Source organism: Haliaeetus leucocephalus, unplaced genomic scaffold (genome assembly GCF_000737465.1).
Source record: "Haliaeetus leucocephalus isolate CR32 unplaced genomic scaffold, Haliaeetus_leucocephalus-4.0 Scaffold229, whole genome shotgun sequence".
Taxonomy (NCBI): domain Eukaryota; kingdom Metazoa; phylum Chordata; class Aves; order Accipitriformes; family Accipitridae; genus Haliaeetus; species Haliaeetus leucocephalus.
The window spans coordinates 6,623,167-6,648,767 of record NW_010972665.1 but is presented as its reverse complement, the minus strand read 5'-3'; the positions used below and the strand labels follow the sequence as shown (position 1 = coordinate 6,648,767).

Below are 25,601 nucleotides of genomic sequence, written 5' to 3'. Positions count from 1 at the left end.
ACCACCGCCGGGTCATCTCCCCCCCCCCCCCCCTTATTCTCTCCCCCGTCCCACTGGGTGGGGGAACAAGCAAGCGAGCGGCTGTGCGGTGCTTAGTTGCTGCCTAGGGTTAAACCACGACAGAGGTCTTGGAGCCTGCTTAGAGTCCTTTTGGCCACTCATAAAAAAGAAGGGTTTCACAGTTTAAGACGTCAGTTATAATATACAAGTCAGTAGTTAAGCTTGACCAGAAAGGATAAAATTTAACTCTCCATCAGCGCATTAGAGATTGGAAAGACCCAAACAAGATTGTCACAGGAAAAAAGCACTTGTATAGTATTATTCAGTGGAAAAACCTGTTGTTAAAATTGCGGTGCATTATTTCTGCAGCTTGAAGGTATTTTTTTAAACCAAAAGCTAAAGAATAAAGAAATAAAAAGAGAAAGAAGTTAATTTCTATTAAGCTTGTCTTGCCCATCTCAGAATACATAAGTCCCTTCAGAAATTATGATTTCCCTCAGTTTTTGTTACCAATAAGTTCTCCTTTTTAAAACTAAAAAATCAAAACAATACTCATAACCAGGTCATTCTCATTAAACCTCCCTTTCCTACAAGCACAGTACTGCTATTGCCTTCCTTTCTAATTGGTAGCTGTTTCTCAGTCCTGTCTGTCTTGTCTCATGCAGAACAGGGCTGATCCACAGTACTTAAATTAATAGAAGTATTTTTCTTCTCAAAGAAATATTTGTGGGAGAATTATTCCTTTAGACTCCAGAGAGCTCTGTGTTAGGCCTCACAAGGGGAGGCTCATGTCTGGAGTAGGACTACAGAATAAGTAGGTTGGTAGGTTTATTGCAACCATGACAAAACGGAAAACGCGTGCTGCTACCCACATATCTGTGTGATTTCTATCTAGGTTATCACACAATATATGCATCAAGCCTGTCACGCAGCTTTGGGGTTCATCAGACTGCACATGAAACAGGAATCTCATGTTTTGCTATATTAATGTTTTTTAGTGTTGCTCTCGGAAAGCATACCTTATTTTCATGAACATTAAAAGCATCTGATAAAACATTAAGCTGTTTTACACCTAAAGGGTAATTACACAAAGAGTAATATGGTTTGCAGTTTGTCTTGCAACAGATGCCTAGTTTTCCATCATGAAGGAAGCAAACCCCAGCAACTCATAAGCAGATACATGGGATATCAGTGTTCATATGGAGATACTTGCCATGGCCTAAGAAAGGGTTTTGGAACCTTCCTGCCCCCATCCCTCCTTTTTCAGTTTCAAAAGTTAAAAAGAAAGGATAGTCAGGATAATTAAGACCAAAAAACAGTTCTGTAGCAGCTTTTGGTAAACAAAAATGGAACGGGCACATACCTGTTAAGTTTAATTGAATGGAAGCACACTGCCTGCCTAATAAATTCTCCATCACCACCTACAGACTATTATTTTAATAATGTCAGGTTCCATGCATTTCCTAGCAAAGTATAAATTTTCTTCTCCCCAAGGCAGACAACAATAATCTGGAACCCTGTCCCACACTGTTTAGAAATACCTTGAAGCTGGGCTCCACAGGAGTGGCATTGGCAGATATTGCTTTGCAGGAATGCCTACTGCTGACAAAGAGAATGGTGATGTTTTCTTTTTGCCTTCACTATCCAACTATTCTGTACTTCTCTCACTAGCAGGATCAATTAAGTGCTATCAGTAAAAACAGCTACAAAAAGCATGCTACCAGAATGCAGTTTGCAGCTGTGGAAAAAAAAGCTAGAAAATTCCCTTCAGACTTCCAAGGAGCACTGGCTCATTTACACATTGAGGATTCAAGGGTGTATGCTTTAACTTCAAAGTTCTTATTAATATTCCTGCTGACCATATACCAGTGAGGTGGAAAAAAAAAAAAAAAGGCAAAAGATAGCTTAGTTTTGTTGACTTTTGGCTTTGATTAAACAAACTGGGACATGCTATGATCAGATGATGTTTTGGCAGGAGTTCCTACCAATTCTTGGAAGACATTCTCTATTAGTCTTAAAAGAAAATACACCAATTTCCTGTAGTGACACTCACATGCTAAGTCACCTTCTGTAACCCCTAAGAAGCTGATGGAGAGTGCAATGAGAACAGGGCACTGTGTGTGGGGAGAAGGAACTGCAGCATAGCGGGACTTCTGTAGCTTACACAAGTGGGGAGGTGAACACAAATGAAAACTTCCTCTTTCCTCAGTGCATCACAAGTTGGGTGGGAGGATAAATATAACCTGAATTAAGTTTTGATTCTTCTTGTTCATTAAAAGTGTTCTTAGCACTCTCACTCCCAATTTTACAAGTGCTCCCTTGGATTTACTGATGCTGCTCTCTGTTGCTACGACAGTAGAGTAATTGGCATCCAATTCAGGTTTAACTGATGAAAAGCCTTAGAAGATTCATAGGTAACAGAAGAACTTAGAAAATAGCTCTCCCTCCCCTTTCTGTGGTTGATAGCTTTTTGAGTAAGATCCAATACTTTTTATTTACAAAGTCCATTTTGTTTTAGATGTCATGGAGAGAACACACACATCTTTCCTGTCATTCACTTATCTCAATATACAGCTTAATCTGGAGGGTCTGATAAATTCTGCAGAACAAAAATGTCGTTGTGAATGCTTCTCATCAAAGATGCTTGGTAGAATGCTGCAGTTTATATGCATTTGAATTCAAACGCTAAGGTACTGCTGCCTCAGATAGCATAAATCGGCTTAAGTCCCATTGACTTCAGTCAAATAAGTCACTTAAACTATTCTGTCATCTTTCTAGCTTTACACAACTAACATTTAAAATATCTTCAGTGTTTGGTAAGAGACGTTACCAAGCTATCATGAGAGCAGGCTAAATCATACTATTTAGGAATCTGGCTCACAGTTACATATGTTCTTTGTTATCCCCTTCAGCTTCTACTAATGCAAAGTATTTTCATGGGTGTCTTTAGTTTTATGTCAGCCGTCATCAGCTAATTTACTCTGCAGTCAGAAAGGTCTGTGGTCAGTAATCAACTCGTTTCTTTCTAGGCAAAGCTAAAATCCTTCGCTGCCAAAATCATTCAGCTCCTGAAGGAATGGACTGAAACTTTCCCCTACGATTTCCAAGATGAAAAATCCATGAAAGAGTTGAAGGAGATTGCTCACAGGATCACGCAATGTGATGAGGTAGGGGTGAGGGGGGAGAAAAAGCATTAAATGGTAAAGCAGTATTTGTCAACCTTTATATATAGCTTATCGTATTATATACAAACTCTTGCTCCTGCATGCAGTATTTTCTAAATGGACTACAGCAGCAGTTGCTGTCAGTGTAACTGCAAGACACGGGCTGAGCAGTGAACTTAACAGTCCATTAGCAGAAACTGTCTATGTATAATCACCAAGTGTAAGAGGAAGAGACAAAATAGTCACAAATGATGTGAAAAAGGGATGTGGTGCAGAAAGAGAAAGGAAAGAACAGTGACTATAATGGCACAATGTAGTTAACTTTCATCATGAATTATGTACCATCCTTTGTACTTTGTTACTACCCTGTACATGTAAGTCCCGCAAGATATATAACTAATTCTATCAAATGTACTCTTGCTCAAGGTGAACATGCTTATTGTTTAATAGTTTGTTCCTAGCTCCTAACAATAATCAGCAACTGTTTTGTTGCTATGTTTCAGGTGACATGCACAGTATTTCCACAGAGAAAGTTATATTTGAGCTCTGCTAGCTAGTCAATCACCAGTCTTAATAGCTCGGGAGTTTCTAGCCTATGATGAAAAGTCTTTTCTGAGATCTAGTTTTCTAAAGCAAATGGATAAAGCAAATTCAAATAAATAAAACAAGGGCTGTTAGTTTTCTGGGTTTTTTGTTTTGTTGATTATTGTTTGTTGGTTTTTTTTCCTCTCAACACTTCAAAGCCTACACTTCTTTCCCCATTGAGAAAGTCACTATAATTACCAATAGACAGAAGGAAGGATATAATCAAGAACTGCAAGGGAATTAATTGTAAAGTGTTTGTATGAATGTGAAGGCTTACTTCTGTAGAAGTAGAAGCTTCTTGTTTTTAAACCCACAACTTCAAGATATTTTTGAGAACAATTAGCAGGAAACAGGAAGACAATTGTATTATGTGTTTTTGTTGATTCAGGTACAGAGAAAATGAAGAACAACAGGTTTGACAGCACTTCATGAATCAGTGATAGGACACAATACAATTAGGTGTTACCAAGTTGCCAAAAGGAAGCATGTCAGTTTCGTTGCATCAGCAAAGCTGTTTACCTGGATGCTACTATGAAAATGTCAGTGCCTTAGTAGGAGGGGAAGAGGAAATAAGATTATAATAGGCCTTCTATTCCCTTTGTAGACAAGGGCAAAGAGGTGTGTGTTGGCAGAGATGCTACTGTGAAAGGGAACTTGGCAGAGGTTTTATTTAGCGTCTGTATCTTAGTGTTTAATTTGTCTATTTGAACTAGAAAGAAGTTGTGGCCTTTCTTTCTCTTCCCCTTCCCTCCCACTCTGTTATGTATGAATAAATTGTCATCTGAGAAAACCACGTCTTTGTGGAGTGGCTCAGTGCTCTGGTCTCTGAGGCATCTGATGACATCCATTAATTACAGCATCACCATATTTATCCCCTTAACAAGGCTACAAGTCAAGTTTGATCAGCAAAGAGCTATGCCACATCTGACCCCTAGGAAACATAATTTGACACTGACAAAAAGCAGCTCTTGCTCTCAGTGTTGTTACCACAACAAACTACCAATATTGTGCTTCAGCAAGGGATTATGGTAATGGCTTGGGGTTTTATTTTGTATTTTAAAGCTTTTCCAAATCCCCGTAGGACACTATACTCCATACATAGGTTAGAAAGTCAACTGAAAACTCACACAAAGCTGTCAGGTGCTTGTCCTAGTGCTATCGGACAGCACACCAAATAACTACAGCCAGGGTTGCGCCCCAAATGAAGTACAAATGTCTTGCTTGAACTCAAAAGAAGGACAAATTATTATACACTCATTGACTTATTTTCCAAACTTGTAAGAAAACACACAGTAAGACTAGCAATGAAAAGAAACTGCTAAAACTCTAAGGGCATTTGTCTAGTATTAAGATGCTAATAAATTCACAATAGCTTAATTAAGCCATAGTTTTTCATGTCACTGCGGTTTTTGTTCACTTTCACATAATACCTGTGATACTTTCACCTGCCTTCAAGTTTGATTCTCTATGATCCATATCCAGAAAGTCTGCTTCCTCCCAGCCACATGGGTAAGTCAGGCATAGCAGCTGAAGTCAAATGATTTCTAATAGGAAGCTCAGCATACCAGGGAGCAGAATTAGCGCTTTATTTTAGTCCCCCACGATGCTCCCTTGGCATTTCTGAACACTTGTAGCACAATATCAGAGCTGCTGTTGAGCGGTAAGCCAGTTGCCTCAAGATGAGCTACACTGCCTTCAGCTTTTCATTTGATTTCACTTGGGAGTCATATTATTGCCTTGTAAAGCAACATTCTGACACTATTATTGCTTAATTATAGCATGCAATATACAAGTATTCGGTAGTCATCGTCTCTCACATCTGCTACGTAATTTCAGTCATCACTGCACATTAGCGGCTTCTTTGAATGATCACAGATTCATTGCAGTTCTTTGTAGTGCACCCAGTTGCCTGGCAGAAACCAACACAGCATGTTGTAAACTAATGGTTAACCTTGTGGCTAACATCAAGAAAAATAATTTGCATGAAAGCAAGAGAACAATTGTGTAGGAAAGAGAAGGACTGTCTTCGGTAGAAGTAGTTTTTCCAGTAGCAGGAAGAACAGGGTCAGAGGACCTGGGTCATTTAAAACAGTAACAGGAGGGATAGAGGATTAGGAAAGTGATCAAGTTAGCTCTTCAGGGTTGATCTCAGAGAAATGTCTATAGGACACAAACAATCAATGGCAGAAAGAATTCAGCTTGCCTTTGTTGTCAAAACACTGAGCAGATAGATTATATTTCTGTGGCTTTACCAGTATGTATCCTTATAGAGCCTACATTTAAAATCTGTACCTGATGAACAGAAAGGCATTTTAGTTATCCAAGAACATAATGTATACTGTGCTCTTACCTAAATCTTTGGATGCTATAGTTGTTCAAAGCCAAGCCATGATATTCTAGGGGTGTATTCCTGGACATGAAGTGAATTCCCTGGATTCTGCCTGGGCTAGATAGACCTGATCATAGTGGGTCTGATCAGAACAAGGAGGCAGCTTTTTGGCACTTGGTACACAGAGGATCCAAGATGCCTTCGAAATGGGGTACTAGCCAAAAACGGCCACAAGGAGCAGACCAGCCAAGCAAGTGGAACAGAGCTGAGAAGACAGGCAGGTATAACAATGTCGTTATGAAATTGTGTGGGCAGTTAGGACAAGCTCATTTGTCACAGGACAATCAGCTCAGGTAAGATGAAAGAAAAAAGGATAATAGGCATTTATTTTTCCCAGTCAGAAATTCTTTGGCAATCTGCGTCTGCAAGAGCTAAAGGTTTTTAGCCGTCACTGTTTCTGCCTTTTGATTAGGAAAATGGAACAGTGAAAAAGATCATTAGCCAGATGACACAGAATCTCCTGATGGCCCTCTCTGCACGGAGCCAGTACCAGGAAATCAGAGAGAAATTCCGGCAACCTGTTACTGACAAAGGCACCATCCTCAAAACCAAGCCACAGTCAACTCAGAAGGACATCCTGAGTGTGTGCTGTGACCCTCTGATCTTGGCACAGCAGCTGACCTATATTGAACTGGTGAGACACTAATTTGTGTGAATTATTTTGTTTTCCATCTACTAAATATTAATATACTCATCAATACGAATTTTGCTATGGCTTCACTGAAAGCCTCCGATGTTTTAATCAAAAAATACCAAGTAATGAACAAGACCAATTAGGTACACCGATAGAAATACCTCACACATCAACACTGTGGGAAGATGAAAGTTACCAAAATGTTCTCCTAACTTTGGCTTTATTGATGCATTTTTCACTGAACTACCTGTTTGTCTGTACAGTGACAATCTCTCATCTCTCCAAACACAGGAAAGGGTGAGCAACATTTACCCAGAGGATCTGATGCAGATTGTCAGCCACATGGACTCCCTGGATAATCACAAGGTACGAGAAGGGGTATGGAGGGAAAAAGAAACAAAGAATAACCAGGGTAAAGAACCTCCATAATTCGAGTATACCCTGTGCAAGAAAGGCTGACATTTTCTAACCTTCTTTAAGCTCGTGCCTTAAAAAATATCCAACAAGATTTTATCAAGACATGAAAAGGAAGTTTATCCTTTGTTATGTTGACTTTACCATGAAACAGAATAGGATGAACATGTGGACTGTTCTCTTACAGTGCCGAGGTGATGTGACCAAAACATATAATTTGGAGGCCTATGACAATTGGTTCAATTGTCTCAGCATGCTGGTGGCTACAGAGATTTGTCGGGTAGGTATTTGTAGAAAACAAGATAGCAAAGCAATCCTGGCCTTAAGGACAAAAGGCAGACAGTGGCCTAATAGAGATTTGAACATTAGCAGTGCAATTAAAGATAATGGCATTACTCAAGCATTAAATTATTTGCATGCTTATATGATTAAGAGTTCATGGCTATGTTTGGCTTTGCATATATTCTCTAGTTTTGTGTAGCTTCTGTAGTAGCATTAGTCACGCAGCAAAACAGAACTTGTGTGGAGTTTGAGTTAGCTCTTCTGGATTTTTTTTTTTTTTTTTAAATACATCCATAAATTCTCAAAGATACTCATCTTTAAATGCAGATTTACCAATAAACAGCTGTCCTTCCAATGCATTTAGATATCATTAGCACTGTCATATATTCATTTTTATACAAAAATCAGGAATAAACTTTCTTCATAAGTCTGGAAAGAAAGTAGACTACCAGAGAGGTTAAAAAAAAAACAAAGAGAGGGAGAATAGCCTTATTAGAGATTAAAGTAACTTCTGTCACATAATAAGCAAAGAAATGGAAGGTATACTGCCCCAGAAATGCCCTTTCCCCCCCAACCCCATGTGTATTCTCTGTCTTTTTAGATTCCTATTAATATGCACCAATTCTACCAAATGGGAATTTTTCTCTGCATTCTTGCTTGGTCAGTAGCCCTTCTGTGGAAATCCAGATGCCTAGTGCAGTTTCATGAAGTCCGATGCATTGATCCTAATCTCTTAAGATTCCTGCTCTCACAGAAACTTATTACAAAACCATACCAAGACATCTTCCAGAGCTGGCTGGTATGGCTAATACATTTAGTAAACCAGTCAAACAAAAGGTTTTAGCATACCAAGGGATAAGCCAAGCCATTGACTACTGAACCATTTTCTTTTGATATGGCACAGAAACTGAAGTATTTAGGTAAGAGGGTTTTTAGAAAAAGGGAATTCCCTGGTGAAGTAGCCTGCAGTCGCCACTCAGGAGCTATTTTTGTATAAGCCAGACCAAGCTTCTAGATCTAAATATGGAAAGGATTTTGATGAATGAATGCAATCTAGGCAATAATACTAGCTTTAAAAAAAAAAATTAAAAATTGATGGCTTTTGGAAATGGAGTTTAGAGACAGTGCTATATATTAATTTTGCTTTGCCATTTATAAAAACATCTGCAAAGATGATGTTCAGCATCACTTGCTAGATCCTTTGCATGTGTGGGAATTTGTATATTTGATCATCATCACTACCTGCTCTCAAGAAGTTATTTAAGAGTATACACAGTAAAATGAGAAAATCGGGACATGGCAATTGTCCTCTCTCACATTCAGGTTATGTGCCCCTGATCTTAAGTCTGTCCACTGCCCTCCCCACTTCTTCAGAGGTTTAAATTTTTTGCATATATTCTTTCTGACAGCAGCTTCATGATCTCTCTCTTTTCCTGTAACAGGAAATTGCTGACAGTGTCCAGCTTGTTTATACAAGATTCCCCAAGACATTGAACTTTATGTATAAACAAAAGTTTACACTCCCCCACAACTAGACAAATAACTGATAGTAGCACAAATACTTCTGCTATTTTATTGAAAATTAATCTTAACAAAATACCCTCAGGCCTGTATCGTCATAAGATTTAGCTGGACAAAGTTTTGAAATGTCTATTCAATCAACCTGTTACAATGCCTTTGACTGAACATCCCATCCAAAATTCAGGCCATCCCTTCCCTCTTAACGGATGTTAGTTTTTTTCAGGTTGTAAAGAAAAAGCAGCGTACAAGAATGGTGGAATTTTTCATTGATGTGGCAAGAGAATGCTTCAATATTGGAAACTTCAACTCAATGATGGCTATTATCTGTGAGTATCCTTAACAGATGACAAAAGGCACTCCATTTTACAATCTGACTGGCAAGACTATGCTCATACTTGCCCTACATGGGGTACCACACCAGCATGCACACTTCTACAGGGGCAGTATGTACCAGTGACAGATTAACGTATGGGTGGGTGAGCGTTAGCTACAACCTTTGTCAAGCTGAACTGCCTTCCAAAATGTGTGGTGCTGATACATAAACACAGTTAAGTTAGCCCTATATTTTTTCAACTCAGTTGTTTCTTTCTTTGTCTCTTCTCTCTCCATTCAGCTGGCATGAACTTGAGTCCTGTGGCACGGCTAAAGAAAACTTGGTCCAAGGTCAAAACAGCCAAATTTGATGTTTTAGAGGTATGTATAAAGTTTAGACTTTATATAGAAATCTACCAAATAGTTTCATCCAAACCTCTGCTGTGGAATTACTAAGTCAAAGGTCACAGAGGCACCTCTGTCAGTGGTCACCAGCATATAAACATTAGGCAGAACATTTCCTGATTTTTAGACTCCCTACTTGCCTGCAGAGAAAAGTGGCTGCAAGTTTTCTTTAGGTTATTTCTTCCTAGCATATTTTTTCCAATTTAACATCAAGGTAGTTTTCAGTCGAGTGAATGCTGTTTTGCTGCCCTTAAAACTAATTAGAGTACTCCATCTAGTGGAGAGCTGAATGAAAGCAAAACTTAATTGAAATTGTCATCAGAAAGATTGGTGACAGCAAGTTAGAATTTTGGGTTTTTTCCCCGATAGTTATTTATCATTTCCTTTCAGTCTTCCATTAACCACTGAAGCAAAGCATAGCAAAGCATGTAAAGCCAGTACAGAACCCTCCTTTCAAACAAGATTGAAGTTAGAAAAACCTGAATCCAGACCTAATTAGTATAAAGTACTCTATCAAGATAAAGTTTAAAAAGGGGCCCAATGAATTCATAAAGAATGAACTGTCTGATGGTTAGATCAAAGCTTTTTTACTTGACTGCCTTTTCCCCCCCCCCATAAAAACAGCATCACATGGATCCATCCAGCAACTTTTGTAATTACCGCACAGCCCTGCAAGGAGCAGCACAGCGATCCCAGACTGCCAACAGCAATCGAGAGAAAATAGTCATCCCAGTTTTCAACCTGTTTATTAAAGATATCTACTTTCTGCACAAAATACATACGAACCGCTTGCCCAATGGGCAGATAAACTTCAAGGTAGGACTTTGCTATTATGGAAACTGTAATGCTTGTTAAACATTGTACATTACAAATGTTTGCCAGTTTTGAACTTCTAGCTTGTTATATTACCAATTTCTTCAGCACTGCTGTGATCTAGACATAAAGCAGTATCGTTTTCTAGGGGAAATGATTTCAAATTTCTGTGAAAGCTAGTGCTTGCAGTTGCCATGTTTATATAACATATCCAGCAGACCCACAATTGCATATACAGAACAGAATCCATAAAAGTGCTGGAATGCAATTGCTTTCAGTTAAAAGATTAGTTTTAAAATGTACTGAAATAGAGATTATTTTTTGTTAGTTTTACATGAAATGGGACAGATGCACTGCAAAACATACAATTCACATAAGCACAACTGATTGGAATAATATTAATTTGTTACCAAAACTGATGCACAAAAAAGTTGAAAAGAAAATAAGAATTTCAGAAGCCAAACCTCCAGCATTAAAAATTACTTAAGTAATACAGAAATAGTCTAATGTTAGCTAATTGGAAAGGGAAGTTTCTTCAAGGAACATTGTACTCATGCAACACTTAAAAATAAAGGAAAGCACTTGAAATCAAGAAGCCTAAGAATTTTAGTGTACCACGTATGATGGCTGCTCCTCAGCCTTGCACCCTGCCTTACGTTTAAAAGCGATTGGGAGAAGTGGAAGGCAGTAAAGAATGGAAAGTAAGCTTTTCTGTGGCAGCAAGCCATCATATCTGTCTGACCAAATTGTAATAGGTAACTTCACCCTAAATCATCAGCATTAGCTGATTTAACCTCATCAGGTTAGCTAGCTATTAACACTACACACAACCGGCAAATGGTATTTAGCAGGTCTTCAAGGGATTTTCTACAGCTTTTGGAGTCTCTCTCCCTGACTGATAAACATACGTGTCCAAAAGACCACAGCCTGTCAAAAGTACTTTTGAAGTTTTTTGCCATTATTAAGGCTGGATAAGGGGAGGGTGGCACACAGAACATACAAGACAAACCCTAAGCAATTATGCATGCCTTAAAATCCTAGGAAGGAAAGGATATCTATAGTTTCTATATGTTATTTTGATTATTTCTTAAATTTAAGAAGTGCTTTATAAAAAAATCAGATATGTCACATTTCATTTAGGTTGAAAGTTGCAAATGTAAAAAGTAAATAAAAACTATTTACTGACCAGTTCCACTCGCAGGCTAATTTAGAGATACAACACAGAAAACAGGCCAATAGCACTTTATTATATATGAAAAGGTTGATGATTAAAAGAATTGAATGCAAAAGACCAAGTAGTTAGCAGGGATACACTGTTCTAAACTTGAGAGGCTAATGACTGATGAGGAACTAGAAGCAAGAGGGGGAGATGAAGGGAGAAGTAAGAAGAAAGGATAACAAGGAAGAAGACTAAGGGATAAGAGAAGAGGTATGAATAAGAACAAGACTGAGAGGCTCCAAAATTGAAACAAAACAACTAACATTTGAAAGAAAAAGAATATTATTAAAATCATATTTGTTTAACTACCTCATGCAGAAATTCTGGGAAATTTCAAGACAGATTCATGATTTCCTGACATGGAAGCAGGTTGAGTGCCCTTTTGAAAAAGACAAGAAGATCCAGAGCTATCTACTCACAGCACCCATTTATAGTGAAGAAGGTAAAATCCTTTACTGAATATTATAGTGAGTCCTCCTACTTGTTGAAATGCAGACAGAATATGCAGAAAAATTAACATGCAAAAAAATATTTGATAAGTATGTATCATCACTTCCATATTGGCTTCTGTTGAGAATAAATGTCATTATGAAGTCTGCTAAGTTACACCCACTATATTGTAACTTTTGGGGTTTGTTGGTTCACCCCCCACCCTCCCCAGTTAAAGAACCCATATATCTGATTGTTCTTACTTTATTTACTAGCTCTGTTCATTGCATCCTTTGAAAGTGAAGGTCCAGAAAACCACATGGAAAAAGACAGCTGGAAAACACTCAGGTATTAAACTTCTTCAGAATATGAGTCTTTTTGCAGACCTACACAGGCATGCGATTATCAGCTTCCTCCCTCCTATTTGCATACACAGCTTAAGACCATTTTGCCCCAAATATAATTATTTTTTCCTCATAATTCAAATCTGAAAAAATTCAATAGGGCTTGGATTTTGATACAGCTTTTCCAGCCAGATCAGTTCAGGCAGCAAGATCACTGCTGGGACTACGAAAGAATATGCTTCGTTTAGGCTATCAAATACAGTAAAAGAATCTACATTTGTGGCAGTTTTCAGACATGCTTTTCTCAGGGGAACAAATATACAGAGACACCAAAAGGTGCTATCATTTATCATACCTACACACTTACAAATCTTATAAAAGGATGAAATTTTACATGAATACTCTAATTTTCAGCCTACTCTTAAGGGAGAAAGTCTCAATGACTCCTCCCTCCCTCTGAGAGGGGGAAGCACCTCTTCCATGTACATAAGATCAGTTAATTTAGATGAGATTTCTTCTAATACCAAGGGCAAGGCAGAAAGAGAGATTTAGACCTTTGTAAATATGTTAAACATTTAGATTTGACATATCTGTACCAGATAAAGAATGAATGAAGCCGCCTATTTATCCTGAGCCGCAGTTGAGCTACATTATGACTGTATTGTCCTAGACAAGACACTGTTTCCCATTGATCCCACTGTTTTATAGGAAGTCCACGTAAGCTTTTCACTTGTGACACCCATGCAATACACCTTGCATTCAAATCTGATGCTGTTCAGCAAGCGATAGTTTAGGATGACAGAAGAACATATGTTATTTGCCCAAGAGCATCTTAAGGGCCTGAAGTAATGTTACGAAAGTTACATTTTTGTTTAAATTAAAGTCAGCATCTTTATTGGAATTCATAGATGTATTCCAGTTTATAGCAGTTGAAAATCTATCCCTTGAAGAAAGGCTTCCAGCTAACGATGCAAGATAGATCTATTGCCAACCTTTACCAAAACTGTAAAACTTTTTGTCACGATAGAAGAGATGATTTTATTTTTTTACTACTACTTCTTCTAGGACAACTCTGCTTAATAGAGCCTGAGATTTTTGGATCTGATCTGCAGACTTTGAAGCACATCGAATGAACATGTTTTTACAGCGTGAAAGACTTGGACTGAGCTAAGAAAGACCTCACTGGCTGAGGTCTGTTTTGTATATACAGTAACTTTTATGAAATAAAATGTGGTAAATATTTCACATGTCAACCTTAAGGCACTTAAGTGAAGGGTTTTGTTTTTTTATTTTAAATATAAGGGCAGGGCCCTGTTCTCAGAGATGAAATGTATCATGGGAGATGGTATCCCTGGGGAGATCTTATTCTATCAGCATCTAAATTTTTATTTTTTATTACTTCCACCAGAATAAATAAAAATGAAAACACACATCCCAACTTAAGCCAGTGTTCAGGTTAAATACTCCATTGGACCAGTATCTTACAGAACACTCAACATGTCTCTCTAGCTTTGAAGTGAAGGGTCTCTTTCAAATCAGTGATACCACTCACATGTGTTAGTGTTTGTAGAGTCAAGGCCTTAGACATCTGCAGTAAGCATGTTCCTCTCCTACATCAGAAAATAGTGCCTTACAAGGTACACTAAACGATATCAGTACCTTCTATTACGCTGGACTGGAAGTAAAGAAAATAAAAATATGGATGTCTCGAAACCAGCTACAATGTACTTTTTAAATAAAATGGAGAATATGGCACACGAAGTAGAGTATACCTGCCTGTAACATTGATGGTGCAGCAAACATATTTTTGTTACATGATTTAAAAGAGGTAAGATGGGGTAACTGCTGGGGGGGATGCGCGTTTGTGTGTGAGTATGTGTGCGTGCATGTGTGAAGATGCACACGTGTCTAAGTTTTAAGATTTCTGGGAACTATCCTTTAAATTCTGGCTGTCAGAATAGTTTGTGTTTTCCTTTTTAAAAATCAGGGATTTTTTTTGTTTTGTTTAAGAGAAGGATATCTAACCTAGATTATCTCTGCAAAATAGGCTCAATATTTTTTTTCAAAACAGTTCTTGGAAAATAAAAATCATACATGAGCTAGGGAGAGGGAAGTAAACTCAGATGTCCAATTTGAAGTTAAGGCTAAAATTTCCAAAGAAGCTTAAGAAGAGTTCATCACCACTGAACCGGTTATTTAATTCCCTTGGTTCCTTTGAAAATGCTTGTCTGCACTTAGAAACAATTAAAGCAAAGACCAACTTATGATATAAGCTTTTTCAAATATTTTGCAAGCCATGATTAACTGTGGGCCAGAACCCATTGAAATATAAGGGAAAACACTGTAAGAAATTGGTCAAACTTCTGAACTCGGGCCAGTACCAAAATTAGAACTGATCTGTAAACCTGCTAATGCTTACCATTTCTAATTTCTCCTTTTAGTCTTGAGTTTAGACCTAATTTGGCTATCCAAGTGAGCACCTGAGGAGCCTACGTAAAGATTCAAGGTATTCATTTCTAGGAAAAAATATACAGTTCAGGACTTGCTTTCTCACCCGATCTCTGAATTAAGAAAAAAAAAAAAGGCTCAGATTAAAATCTGTTTTGTCTAATGAACAAATTATTACCCATGAATATCTACTGTCCTTTCCAGTAATTGTTCTTTTAAGGCTTAAGGCCTGGATATTCGTAAAGACGATGACTTCAGCCAGACAATTAGATATTTTTTTGTTTTTTTTTTTTAAACAAGGCCCTCTAGAGTTTACAGTGATTATAGCCTCCCTCATAGAGCCTCACAGAGGACTTCTGCACAAGCTTCTTTAAAAATTATCAACTCCAAGTAGATGAGTTTTATCTTACTCTGCCTTCTACTGAAGAAGGGGCAAGACTTGCTGGACCCAGGGTCTGGTTTATTCCAGTCCAGTAGACTCTTCTTGCTGAGTGCCTACAACCAAGAGCAGTGCCACTGTTTCATATAGCATCTGCAATCACTTAGTAGAAATTATTTGCTGTATTGGCCCTGTAGTACAGTGAAAAATTAAAGAGCCTTCCCTCTCTCCCTGTTCCACTCCCCCCTTGACAAATACTTAAAATTAGAAGAGTAAGTTGAGGTAAGGAAGGGAGATAAATCAACATTTTGCTATTCTCATAGCATTGACATCAAAGAGAAACAAAAGCAAGTCATGCCACGAAGAAAGAAGTAGAATACTGTTAACAGTAACAGCCCAGAAAAGGGGAAGGGATAATTCTTATGATCTGCTGCTATTTTTCCTGTGCTGAAGTACTGACCTTCAGCCCTGGATTAGAGTAAGAATATTTATACTGTATTATTACAGTGTTTTGCACTTTCAGAGATGTTCTAGCTAGTAACATTGTCAGACACTATAAGAGGGATTGTATATCAGCTTTGTTTATGTAATTGAAATTCAAAAGGGATGCTTAAAATTTAAGAAAAAATATATATTTGAAATGCAATTTTAAAACACTTTCTGTAAATGTATAAAAAAAGCTTTCACATGAATGTGCACTTCACTGGTCAATCAGTTCTAGTATATACTTGAAATCAATGCAGTATCCACATCGGTTCCTTTTTATTTTTCCTCCCTCAGTTTGATACATTCCTTAAATACTGTGTTTTGCTATTCTGAGCTGAAATGCTAAATATAAAGCTGTACCATAAAGCAGGATATTCCGTGTTTGACTGGATGTGCTTGCATTAATAAAAAAAAACTTGCTTCAACCAGGCTTAACTTTTTCCATGTTTATTTTTCACTTGCAAACGGATCAAGACACAAACGAGCGGCTGAACGAGGTGAACCAACTGTGGAAGGCAATACAGTTGCTATGAATCAACAGGTTACTTTCTGACTTAAAAAGATACATTATGAAATATTTAAATATCTTTCAACAAAAGGCAAGAGCAACACTAAGCCAACAATATGCTGCTACTTCTAATGTGCTCTCTGTAATAGTATTTTATGGGTTTGATACAGTGTCTCTGCCAGGGAACATATTCATTCTCTCAATGAAAGTGATGAACAGTTCCACTGTGTAAAAACATTTTTCGTGTCCCAAGAGTTGAATTTTGTTTTTTTCCTCCCACATATTTATCCTTTTACCAGAAAAGCACAGAAACGTTTGCTGGCAGCAGCAGACTACAAGGTTTCCTGTCGCAAGATTCTGTTGACATTTCAACGCTCCAGGACGTTTGGTGGCAACCACTACCCTTTTTCATGCCCTACTTTACAGAAGCAAAGCCACTTCTCCAAGGTCACATAGGGACTAGACAAGCACAGGCCTGTGAGGAGAATCCAGCTTTCCTAACACACTGCCCCAGTGCTACCTACCTCCTTTCTCAGGAATATAAGCCTTTAAAAAAATGTTAGATCTTGCAAGTGCAGGAGATCCAGAGGTACCGTAAGCATTTTTAATCCGTTGAAAACTCTCTGGGGAAATTGTTTTGGTAACCAGACATCCACAACAGACTCCCAGAGTAGAACAGTACTACTTTCAGTCATCATGGCTCATTAGAAAAGATAATGATGTTTACCAGCATTAAGAGGATCAAGCAGATGAGTCTTCCTGATGGCCAGTTTACACTCATAATTAACACCCGTATAACATCCTTGAAGACTCCCTTCCAATTATGTCCCATCCAGTCATTAGGATAAATAAACTATTTACACAAGCATAAGAGTAAACAATAAAATTGCTTTCCAGGCACTTTACTGCCATTAGAGCACGGCACTGTATGACAAGCAGTAACTCAGCACCAGTAAGGTATCTTTAGTTATGTTAGCAACTTGATTTATCAAGTTAATAGTTCCCAAGCAGCAGCTTTCTTCTAGCAAAAAACTCAATTTACCAAAATTCAACTGACTAGTCAGCTGACAACTGATATTAGTAGTACATCTTTTGGAGACAAATCAGTAATTCTTCTGAGGAGGCGCAGACAGATCTTCCCTCTTCAATCTGCAATGTATATAATTTTATCAGGGCAACCCCAGCTTCCCAACTAACCACAAAAGCCTGCAAACAGCGTGTGGAAGCACAGTTTTGTCTTATAGTTCTTGGCAGCTATTAAATGGCTGTATGCAGAGTGAGATATTTAAAAAAAAAAATCAAGTTGCAGAAAGACTTTATCCTAAACCATTAGTGCATGCTATCGAGGAAGTTTCCAGACCAGTGAGCATGCAAATATTAGCAATAGTTGCTTTCAAATTCTTCCTTCCATGCTTGTCCCTGGAAAGGCAGAGATAACTGGGTATGCTCTGAGGTTTCAGCACATCTCTACAGGCCTCCAACAGAGGTTCGGTTTCCTTCACCGCTCCTCAAGGCGTGCCTTGGGCTTTGTAAGAGAGAGAAACAACATTTTGGGGTGTATTTCTGCAGTAATTTGGAGGTGCAATATAAAGTGTAGCCATTTCCATAATGTTATTCATAACAGCTAGGAATTTAAATGTTTCTAGTATTTCCAATGTTGTAAGCAATTTCTAACATCAGCATTTTTGTGGCTCCTTGATACCACATTCAGCTTTTGCACAGAAAATGGATGCAGTTGATTGCTGCAGAATAATTGTGGGATGTTAGTTTATTTCATAATGAAATATTAAAAATTCAAGTTCTGTCATGCAGGGACTGCTGATACAGCCTCAGACAGATACTCTGCCTTCTCCTCAAGAAGTGTGATGAGGAAGAAATTCAAACCACCAGGAATTAGAACATTAATTTAAAATACTAAGACAGTAAATATACTGTTTCTGATCTACCAGGATGAATACCTTAAGATATTAAGAACACTTAGGCTTCTAACAACTAGTAAGAAAAAGCACTTCTATATAAAATGTTCTGTAAGAAACACTGTTTGGCAAAACCAGTATACAGTTACTTGAAACCATGAGTAGCACCTACCAGAAAAAAAAAAGCCAAAACCACCCAACAAAACCCCCAAAACACAAACTAAACACCCAAAATGCAGGGCTGTTGCCATGCAGAGGATTCCTGTTAATAGCCCCACCTCAGTGCGAGGTGCAGAGACCATTTCACAGGATTGAAAGAAAGCTGAAAACACACACAGGCCAAAGCACCAGTTTCAAACATCCCCGCCTAATTTGGGTCAGGGAGGAAGGAACTTTAAATTTAGTGGAAATTTGCTTCCAGTCTTTTATAAATCTTATCTAGCTTCTTCAGATTAAGCAGATATCTTAACCTTAAAATTAATATAATTCTGTTTGGAGGCAGAAGTCCAATAAGATCCAACAGAACCTCATTACACAGACAGAAAAGGACTTAACATCTTTTTAATTGCTATCACATGAGCACACTAAGGCCTCTTCTGATTCTGGGGGCTATTAAATTCAAAGAATCTTGCTATCCAGCAGTGTCGACATTGAAAGTTTCCTTTTAAATATTTAAACAACATCCAGTTGTTTACATTCAATTCAAGGAAGATATTACTAACAACACTCCACCTCCTCAGATATCTGTTAAAACGGAGAAGTGCAACGTATCATCAACTGCAGCAACAGAGCACTGGGGGACTCAGCAAGCACAGCTGTAAATGACTGACTTGATTGAAGTCTAACACATATAGCACTAGCAGAATTTAATGAAGCATTAAACTATTCATGTCTGTGGACATTATAGCTCAGTGCTGAAGAACCTGTCTCAATTTGAAAAAAATCACTCCTAAAGCACTTCAAAAACATAAAATCCAAGCAAGTAATAAATAAATCCAAAAATCCGAGCAAATCCAATTTTTTTTTTTCCAGATGCCTCTTATCTCACTTCTCAGAAATTTCACAGTATCCAAGTAGCCCAGGAAGAATTTCACAGGAACCCAGCAGCCAAAAAGTCAAACTGACAAGATTTTAAAAGCAAACACACACAAAAAAACCCCAACAACTACTCTACGTGACTGCATTTGCAGGCCAGAACACCATCCCAGCTCCTCCCCAACAGCTGCACGGCCCAGGAGAGCGTGCAACTTGCACACTCAGAGTAGCCTAAGCTTTGATCTCTCGCTAAGCTCCCCTCCATGGCGTACCTGGGCACCAAGCAATCTCAAAGGTTTTTCTTTTTTTGTTCAAACTATCTCTTTAATATGATCATTTTCCCCACAGCTTGTAACGAAGTCAGCGAGAAGCCACTTAAGCTTGCGTAAGGCTGCAGGAAATCCCTGCAAGAGCTCAGGCTCTCCCCGGGCCAAAGCCACCGCTCTGCCTGTTCGCGCGTGTTTCCACAGCTTCGCCTCCTGTCTTCTCCGCATCCATCACACCGTGCAAACGCACACCACAGCTTCGCGCGGGAGAAACTCCCCAGTTGTTCCACAACCCTGAGTGACTCTGCTGCCCAGGCGCCCTTGCCACCGCCTTCAGCAGGAGCCACCCAGGTCATACGCCATAGCATCGGAGGCAGGTTTGTAGCCTTTACGATAAGTTTTATTTGATTCCCGAGACGTTTTTCTTTCTTTAAAAGAGCATTTTTAGCAGCAGTCTGGGCCCAGTCAGGTGCTAGCGAAGAGCACGTGCACCCCCCACGGACACGCAGATGCCAAAGCAATTGCAAAAAATGGTGGCATTTAAGATCGGACACGACCACAAACACAAAATCAGCTCAAAAAGAGTTTGGTAAGCCACTGGCATTGCAAATGGCAGGAATGGGTTAACAGCCTCTTTTGCATGCAATTCAAGTACAGCCTGCGAAGCATTCTACCTGTGGAAGAGAGTAATAAAAAGTGATAAAACCTTTAACTAAGTTCACTTGCATCAGCAAAGGGGTTTTACAGCAATTAGAGTGAACGATGAGAGAACGTAGGTCAAGAGACACAAGTCACACGAGACATACAAGTCCTACAGCTACAAGGCAACCTTGAAACTGTTGGGGTTGAAAACGCTCCTTTTGAAAAACTCACCACACTACATACAAACTTCCAGCAGCTCAGGTAAACAAGTTGAATCACCACAAACTCCTACCTAGGCATATTTCAAGTTTAGAGAGACTTACTTCACTTATCCTAGAACAGGACTAAGCTAACCAAAACAGGACTGTGTTTTAATACAAGCTTATGCAAACATTTAGACTTAAACATAGAAGGGATTTATTTAACATTCTACCTTCCATTCAGAAGTACTTTTGCTGCACAGTACTGCCATACAGCTACACCACCTGTTCTTCAAACCCAGCACAACGTAGCCTTTGCAGAAGCATACAAGGTCTCCATGTTAAAACACTGAAAGCCATTCCCTTTTTGGTGCAATCTCAGAGCAGTACATCCCAGAAAATTCAATAAAACATTTACCTTATTCTAAGCCAGGAGAGAGACGACATTGCTTGGGAAAGCAGTAGGAGAACCTTTTTCTGCTGGCTTCAGATACCAAATGAGAAAAGCTAATTATTCCACAAGGCCCTAATTAAGCGTGCAGCTGCCACCGTTACAGCAAACACAATAGCTGTGGCAAAGGCAGCCCCTCACAGGGGGCTCAGGGTGAGGCCCCAAAAGCTCTCTTCTAGCATCACCTGGCATTAAGGGGTAGTGCTGCTCTGCGCCTCCCTAGCGGACCTGTGGGACCGATCTCTCAGCTGAGACAAATTCACCAGCGGCTGAAGGAAATCACGATGCTATAATTTACAACAGCTGGAAGTCTGGATCCTGGAAAGTCAGCCAGCATAGGGGAATTTTGTTTGCAGGGGGGGTGCTTGTCCCTGCAAGGTGTATCCTGCACAACTGCCCTGTGACTGCAACAGCCATGGGGCCCAAATGCACTTCTCGTTGTGATGTGTTTGGAAAAATTGATACTATATCAATAAAAGCAGAGGTCTGCAGAGCCAGTGCAACCACAGAAATGCGAAAAGCAGCATTTTATCCTAGTCTCCTTTGCTGTACAGCTTTTCCAGTGAAGAAAGAGGTGGAGCCCTTTAGTTTGCAAGCAGTCAGGCCTGGCGAGGAGGAGATGAGCATCGTGGGGGCATGAACCAGCCACTGCTTAACTTTAGCCATATCCTGATGTTCCTTGTTTTACTTCACAGCTGAGTAAAAACTGAATGACCAGTCTCTTTAAGATGTAGTTGGGGGTCACTCACACAGCAAGGGTGCCTCAGGCAACAAAAGCCAAACCCACCTTGGCTACACAGAAAGCTTTTATCATTACACCCGTGCAGTAGTCAAATGAGTTACTACATTTATGCTGAATCATTATTTTAAAGGCTATTTGAAGTTCTTTTCCTTTCATTCACTGATCTGACAAAGCAAAAAGCTATTTAGTTTAATTCTAAAGTTTCTATTCACGCATGCACTGAAAAACGTCAGTTCAAATACACGTCTGCATTCAGATACAAGTAGTTAGGGCTTACCCATCACTTCTCTTTCCCTCCTTATGGAATTCTCCAGTCTTAACTATAGTTTACAAAGAAGTTTTGAGTTTCATAGCTGTGTGTATCTCAAAGTCTAAAGGGTCACTGGCTTTTATGAAATTAAAAGAAAAGCCACTAAGTATTTTCTTCTGCATGCAGTGGACCCAGAACTAAGTATCTCCTTGTACTTTTTTCCACTTTTCCATCTGTATTTTCTGATTTTCCAAACCAGTATCTATTCGTCCCATCGAATGATATATTTTTAAACAAATTCAAGTTTGCAAATTCAAAAGCACAACCTGAATTCATTCCTGTAAAGGGTCTAACATAAAAGTATGCCCTGAACTAATCTCATTTTGACTTCCCTTAATCAAGAACACTTCCCCCTCCCTCCACAGACTGCAAGTTCCTTTGAAAAGGTTACAATTAACACAGATAGCATAGAACAGCTAAAAAAAAAATTACATCTCAATTCAGTGGAGCATGTTCCTATTTAAACAAATGTTACTATATTTACTACTCTAACACTAAAATGCAGTGACTCTGCCAGCAAAACAGAGCTGGCTTTTTTTACACTTGGACCACAGCTTAAAAAAATGGGAAACGTGCGTTACATAAACAGCATCTATCAAAACAGGAGGACGTGGCCCAACACCCAGCCACGCAACCTGAGCGCCGACCCTGGGCAGACAGGTGATTCTGACTCCAAAGCATAATATTTTCATTTATCTTTGCAGTTCCCCAGCAGCAGGCAGCCCAAGCTGAACAGCATGGGTTTTATTCTCCCTCTGCAGGCAGAGCACGCCTTGGGAAAGCCAAGAGCAGGTCTCCTCCGCTGAGCCAGCCATGGTCCGTCCATGGCAAACACCCATTTCCGACCCCCTGGAGCTGTGCAGGTCGGAGCCGTGACAACTGGTAACAACCCAAGCGCACCACTCAAACCTCGATGGTCCTCCTTTCTCCAGAAACCGCCTGTGGCTCCAACCGAAGGGCCTTGGCCCGTCGACCTGATGGGTTTTGCATTTGCACGGGCTCAGGCTGGAGGTGACCAGCAATAATGTCAACTCAGGATCAACGCTGGAGCATTAATAACTAAGATACTGAACTTATTCTGTGCACAGAGACACCCCTGGGGCTTAACTTCTCCGGCAACTAACTCAATGCCGTGTTTGTTGCTAGACTCCAAACCCAGACCAAGGCTCCCAGGGAGAAGGCACGCACCGGCTGGCGGGAGCTTCTCCCCAGCGGGAGGGCAGCGATGCCGAGGGTGCAGCCTGCAGCCCGACCCAGCAGCTGCACCCTTTGCACGGGCTGCAGCCTGAGGTGCAACACACGACTGCGGATCCACATGGTAATAAAGTTATCTCTGCAGTCATCGCCCCCCCCGGCAGTTACAAGCTTGAGACTAGGCACTTAGCTAACATTTTCCAGCCATTTAGCCAGATTTATGCCTAAAGCAACACACAGAATAGATTTTATTATTCAAGTGAGAGATTTTCATATTTGAAACATGACTAATTTCCTCCTTTTCTTGGATGCGGTTAGCAAACACCTCCAAGGAAGAGTTACACGTTTATTGGGAAAGAGCAAACCTACCCTGCATTATAGCACGCAGCAGTAACCGGAAAACAGCTACACAGCTGTATACAAACATATGCGCTCGTATCACATGCACGGCCAAAATGCAGTCAGAAAGAAGTTCAATACACCCAGGTTCCTGAAATCACTTGTAAACTCACTTTCTAATAAAAGGCTTATCCTACTATTTCTGATCTAGTCACATTATGGAGCAGAAGCAATGGCGTGCAGTCAAACACCTGCTATGGGTAATGGTCTTAAATTACTGCTTTTTGCCATGAACTTCATGTTGCCGTAACAGTTTACTGTATTTCGGCATGAAATATTATGACAAATACAGAAATAAGAAAAAAACCTAATCCATCGTACAGAGTTCAGAAGCGGAGTCCTTTGCGGTTTAAAGCCAGTTCTCAGAGCCAGTAAATAGCAGAGAGCAGTTCCTGCGCTGCCCGGCAGCCCCCGTCCCGCGCGCAGGGTCTGGACCCTGGGCTCTCCCTTGCCAGGCATCACCGCTCAGCCCCACCGCCGCTCGGTCAGCCCCCATGGCTCCCCCGTCGCCCAAGAGCCAGGACTGGAGCTTATAAAAGGTTGAAGGCTTTAAGGCACAGAGTTGGAAGGCCTAAGAGAGGAGCCACACCAAAGAAAAAATAGACTAGGTTCATAAGGAAGGTAGCACGCAGAAAGAGATGAACCATAGTACAAGAAACATGATGTGCGGTTTAAAGAGGTGAAGAAAAGAGCCATGCAAGCTTTCAGGGTATAATATATTCATACAGCACACATCATAATTTCTTTTAGGTATGCTAAGAACTTGGGGAAAACACACTGCTCTCCAGATTCAGACATTTTTCTGACCAATGCTGGTCAGTGACTCAGCTTTGCGTTAACTGCTCAGGAGCATAATTAAAGTGTCACTGTCATCCACAGCCACACAGAAGTGAAGACACTTGATCAGTTAGCTGGGGTAATGCAGCAGTTAACTGATAACAACTGCAAAATTTGAGTCCTGAAATGGGCTCTACCCATGCCTTTCCCCGAGGCTACAGCAGAGGAGCAAGAAAAAGTGAAGCACTTCCAGAGGACTTTTTGCCAGAAAAACTCCCAGACAAAGAATGATGAAAAGCAGAAGAGGACCAGGAAGGCAGTTGCCATGTGGTGATCTTATGATGTATTTGTATAAATCTGAATAACTTTTGGAGCAGTACACTGAACAGAATCATTTTCTCTGCAATTCATAGGTCTCAATCTTTTCTCTGTCTATTTTGGGATTACTAGGGATATATAAAGCATCCTGTCCTCTTCTGGGGAATCCCTGTTAAAATAAACAAAATAATCCACCTGCGTAATATTCATCAGTTAACTCAGTTCAGTGAGGGCCTTGCTTACAGAAAAACGTTGCATCTTACTTTGAAAAAATACCTATTAATTCACTGAGGGACAATCATTATCCAAACTAAGAATTTTAGATATCTTTTTTTAGCTATATAGTCAAAGCCTGTAGCCTACCCCAAAAGAAAAAGTTAAAACACTTGAGAATTTTGATTAAAAAACCCCAACTATTTTAAGGTTTAATTGAGAGCTGTAAGTTTGACGTAGTTATTTATAATTTTTAATCTAATTATATAATAATTTAGAGACAAATGAGTAGGTAAAATGGTAAAGTCATTAGGGAACATGAACTGTACAGGATTAGTAATAATTCCCTGGAAGTGCAAGTTTTAAATCATGAGTAAGAGCTTTTAAGTAACTGATTTGATTTCCATTGTCAGAGTTGCTAATAAGCTACTCCACAACCTGTAAAGCAGTATTAGAGCCGAGCATTTTCCTGCTGTAAACGTTCTACAGATTGACTGTTAGCAGTAAAACCATCTTCCCCGCAGATGCACATGGTGAGGCATGTATACCGAATCCAGTACCACGCAGCCGCAAAACACATCCGAGGAGATTCCATGCTTAAAATTATCCTTGCTCTTGTTACTACCATTGAGCTGCAAGTACCTCGCATCGACTTAACACAGCACGCAGCGCATAGCAGCATCTCTGGCTTTTGTAACGAATGCAATAGGTGATGGTTGCCTCTGCTCCTAATGAGCTGTCCAGCTGATGTGTGCCATAGCAACATGTTCTTACACAGGCAGTTAATGCAGGGAGCTGAACTACAA

The 25,601-nt window shown here is 39.6% G+C and overlaps 1 protein-coding gene across 2 annotated transcripts in view; it reads left to right on the top strand.

Moving 5' to 3' along the window:
- The window catches only part of RASGEF1A (RasGEF domain family, member 1A), a 23,502-nt gene extending 9,693 nt beyond the window's left edge, over positions 1–13,809 (top strand). Inside the window, exons 3-12 of one of the 2 annotated variants that reach the window (XM_010567843.1) lie at positions 3,030–3,167; positions 6,551–6,772; positions 7,064–7,138; positions 7,374–7,466; positions 9,213–9,315; positions 9,603–9,682; positions 10,331–10,522; positions 12,057–12,180; positions 12,443–12,515; positions 13,577–13,809. In XM_010567843.1, coding sequence (XP_010566145.1) covers positions 3,030–3,167; positions 6,551–6,772; positions 7,064–7,138; positions 7,374–7,466; positions 9,213–9,315; positions 9,603–9,682; positions 10,331–10,522; positions 12,057–12,180; positions 12,443–12,515; positions 13,577–13,601 — 1,125 coding nt within the window. In that variant the 3' untranslated portion in view covers positions 13,602–13,809. The remainder of the gene's footprint in view (positions 1–3,029; positions 3,168–6,550; positions 6,773–7,063; positions 7,139–7,373; positions 7,467–9,212; positions 9,316–9,602; positions 9,683–10,330; positions 10,523–12,056; positions 12,181–12,442; positions 12,516–13,576) is intronic. The other variant, XM_010567844.1, reaches the window with a different exon arrangement.
- Positions 13,810–25,601: the final 11,792 nt, after the last annotated feature.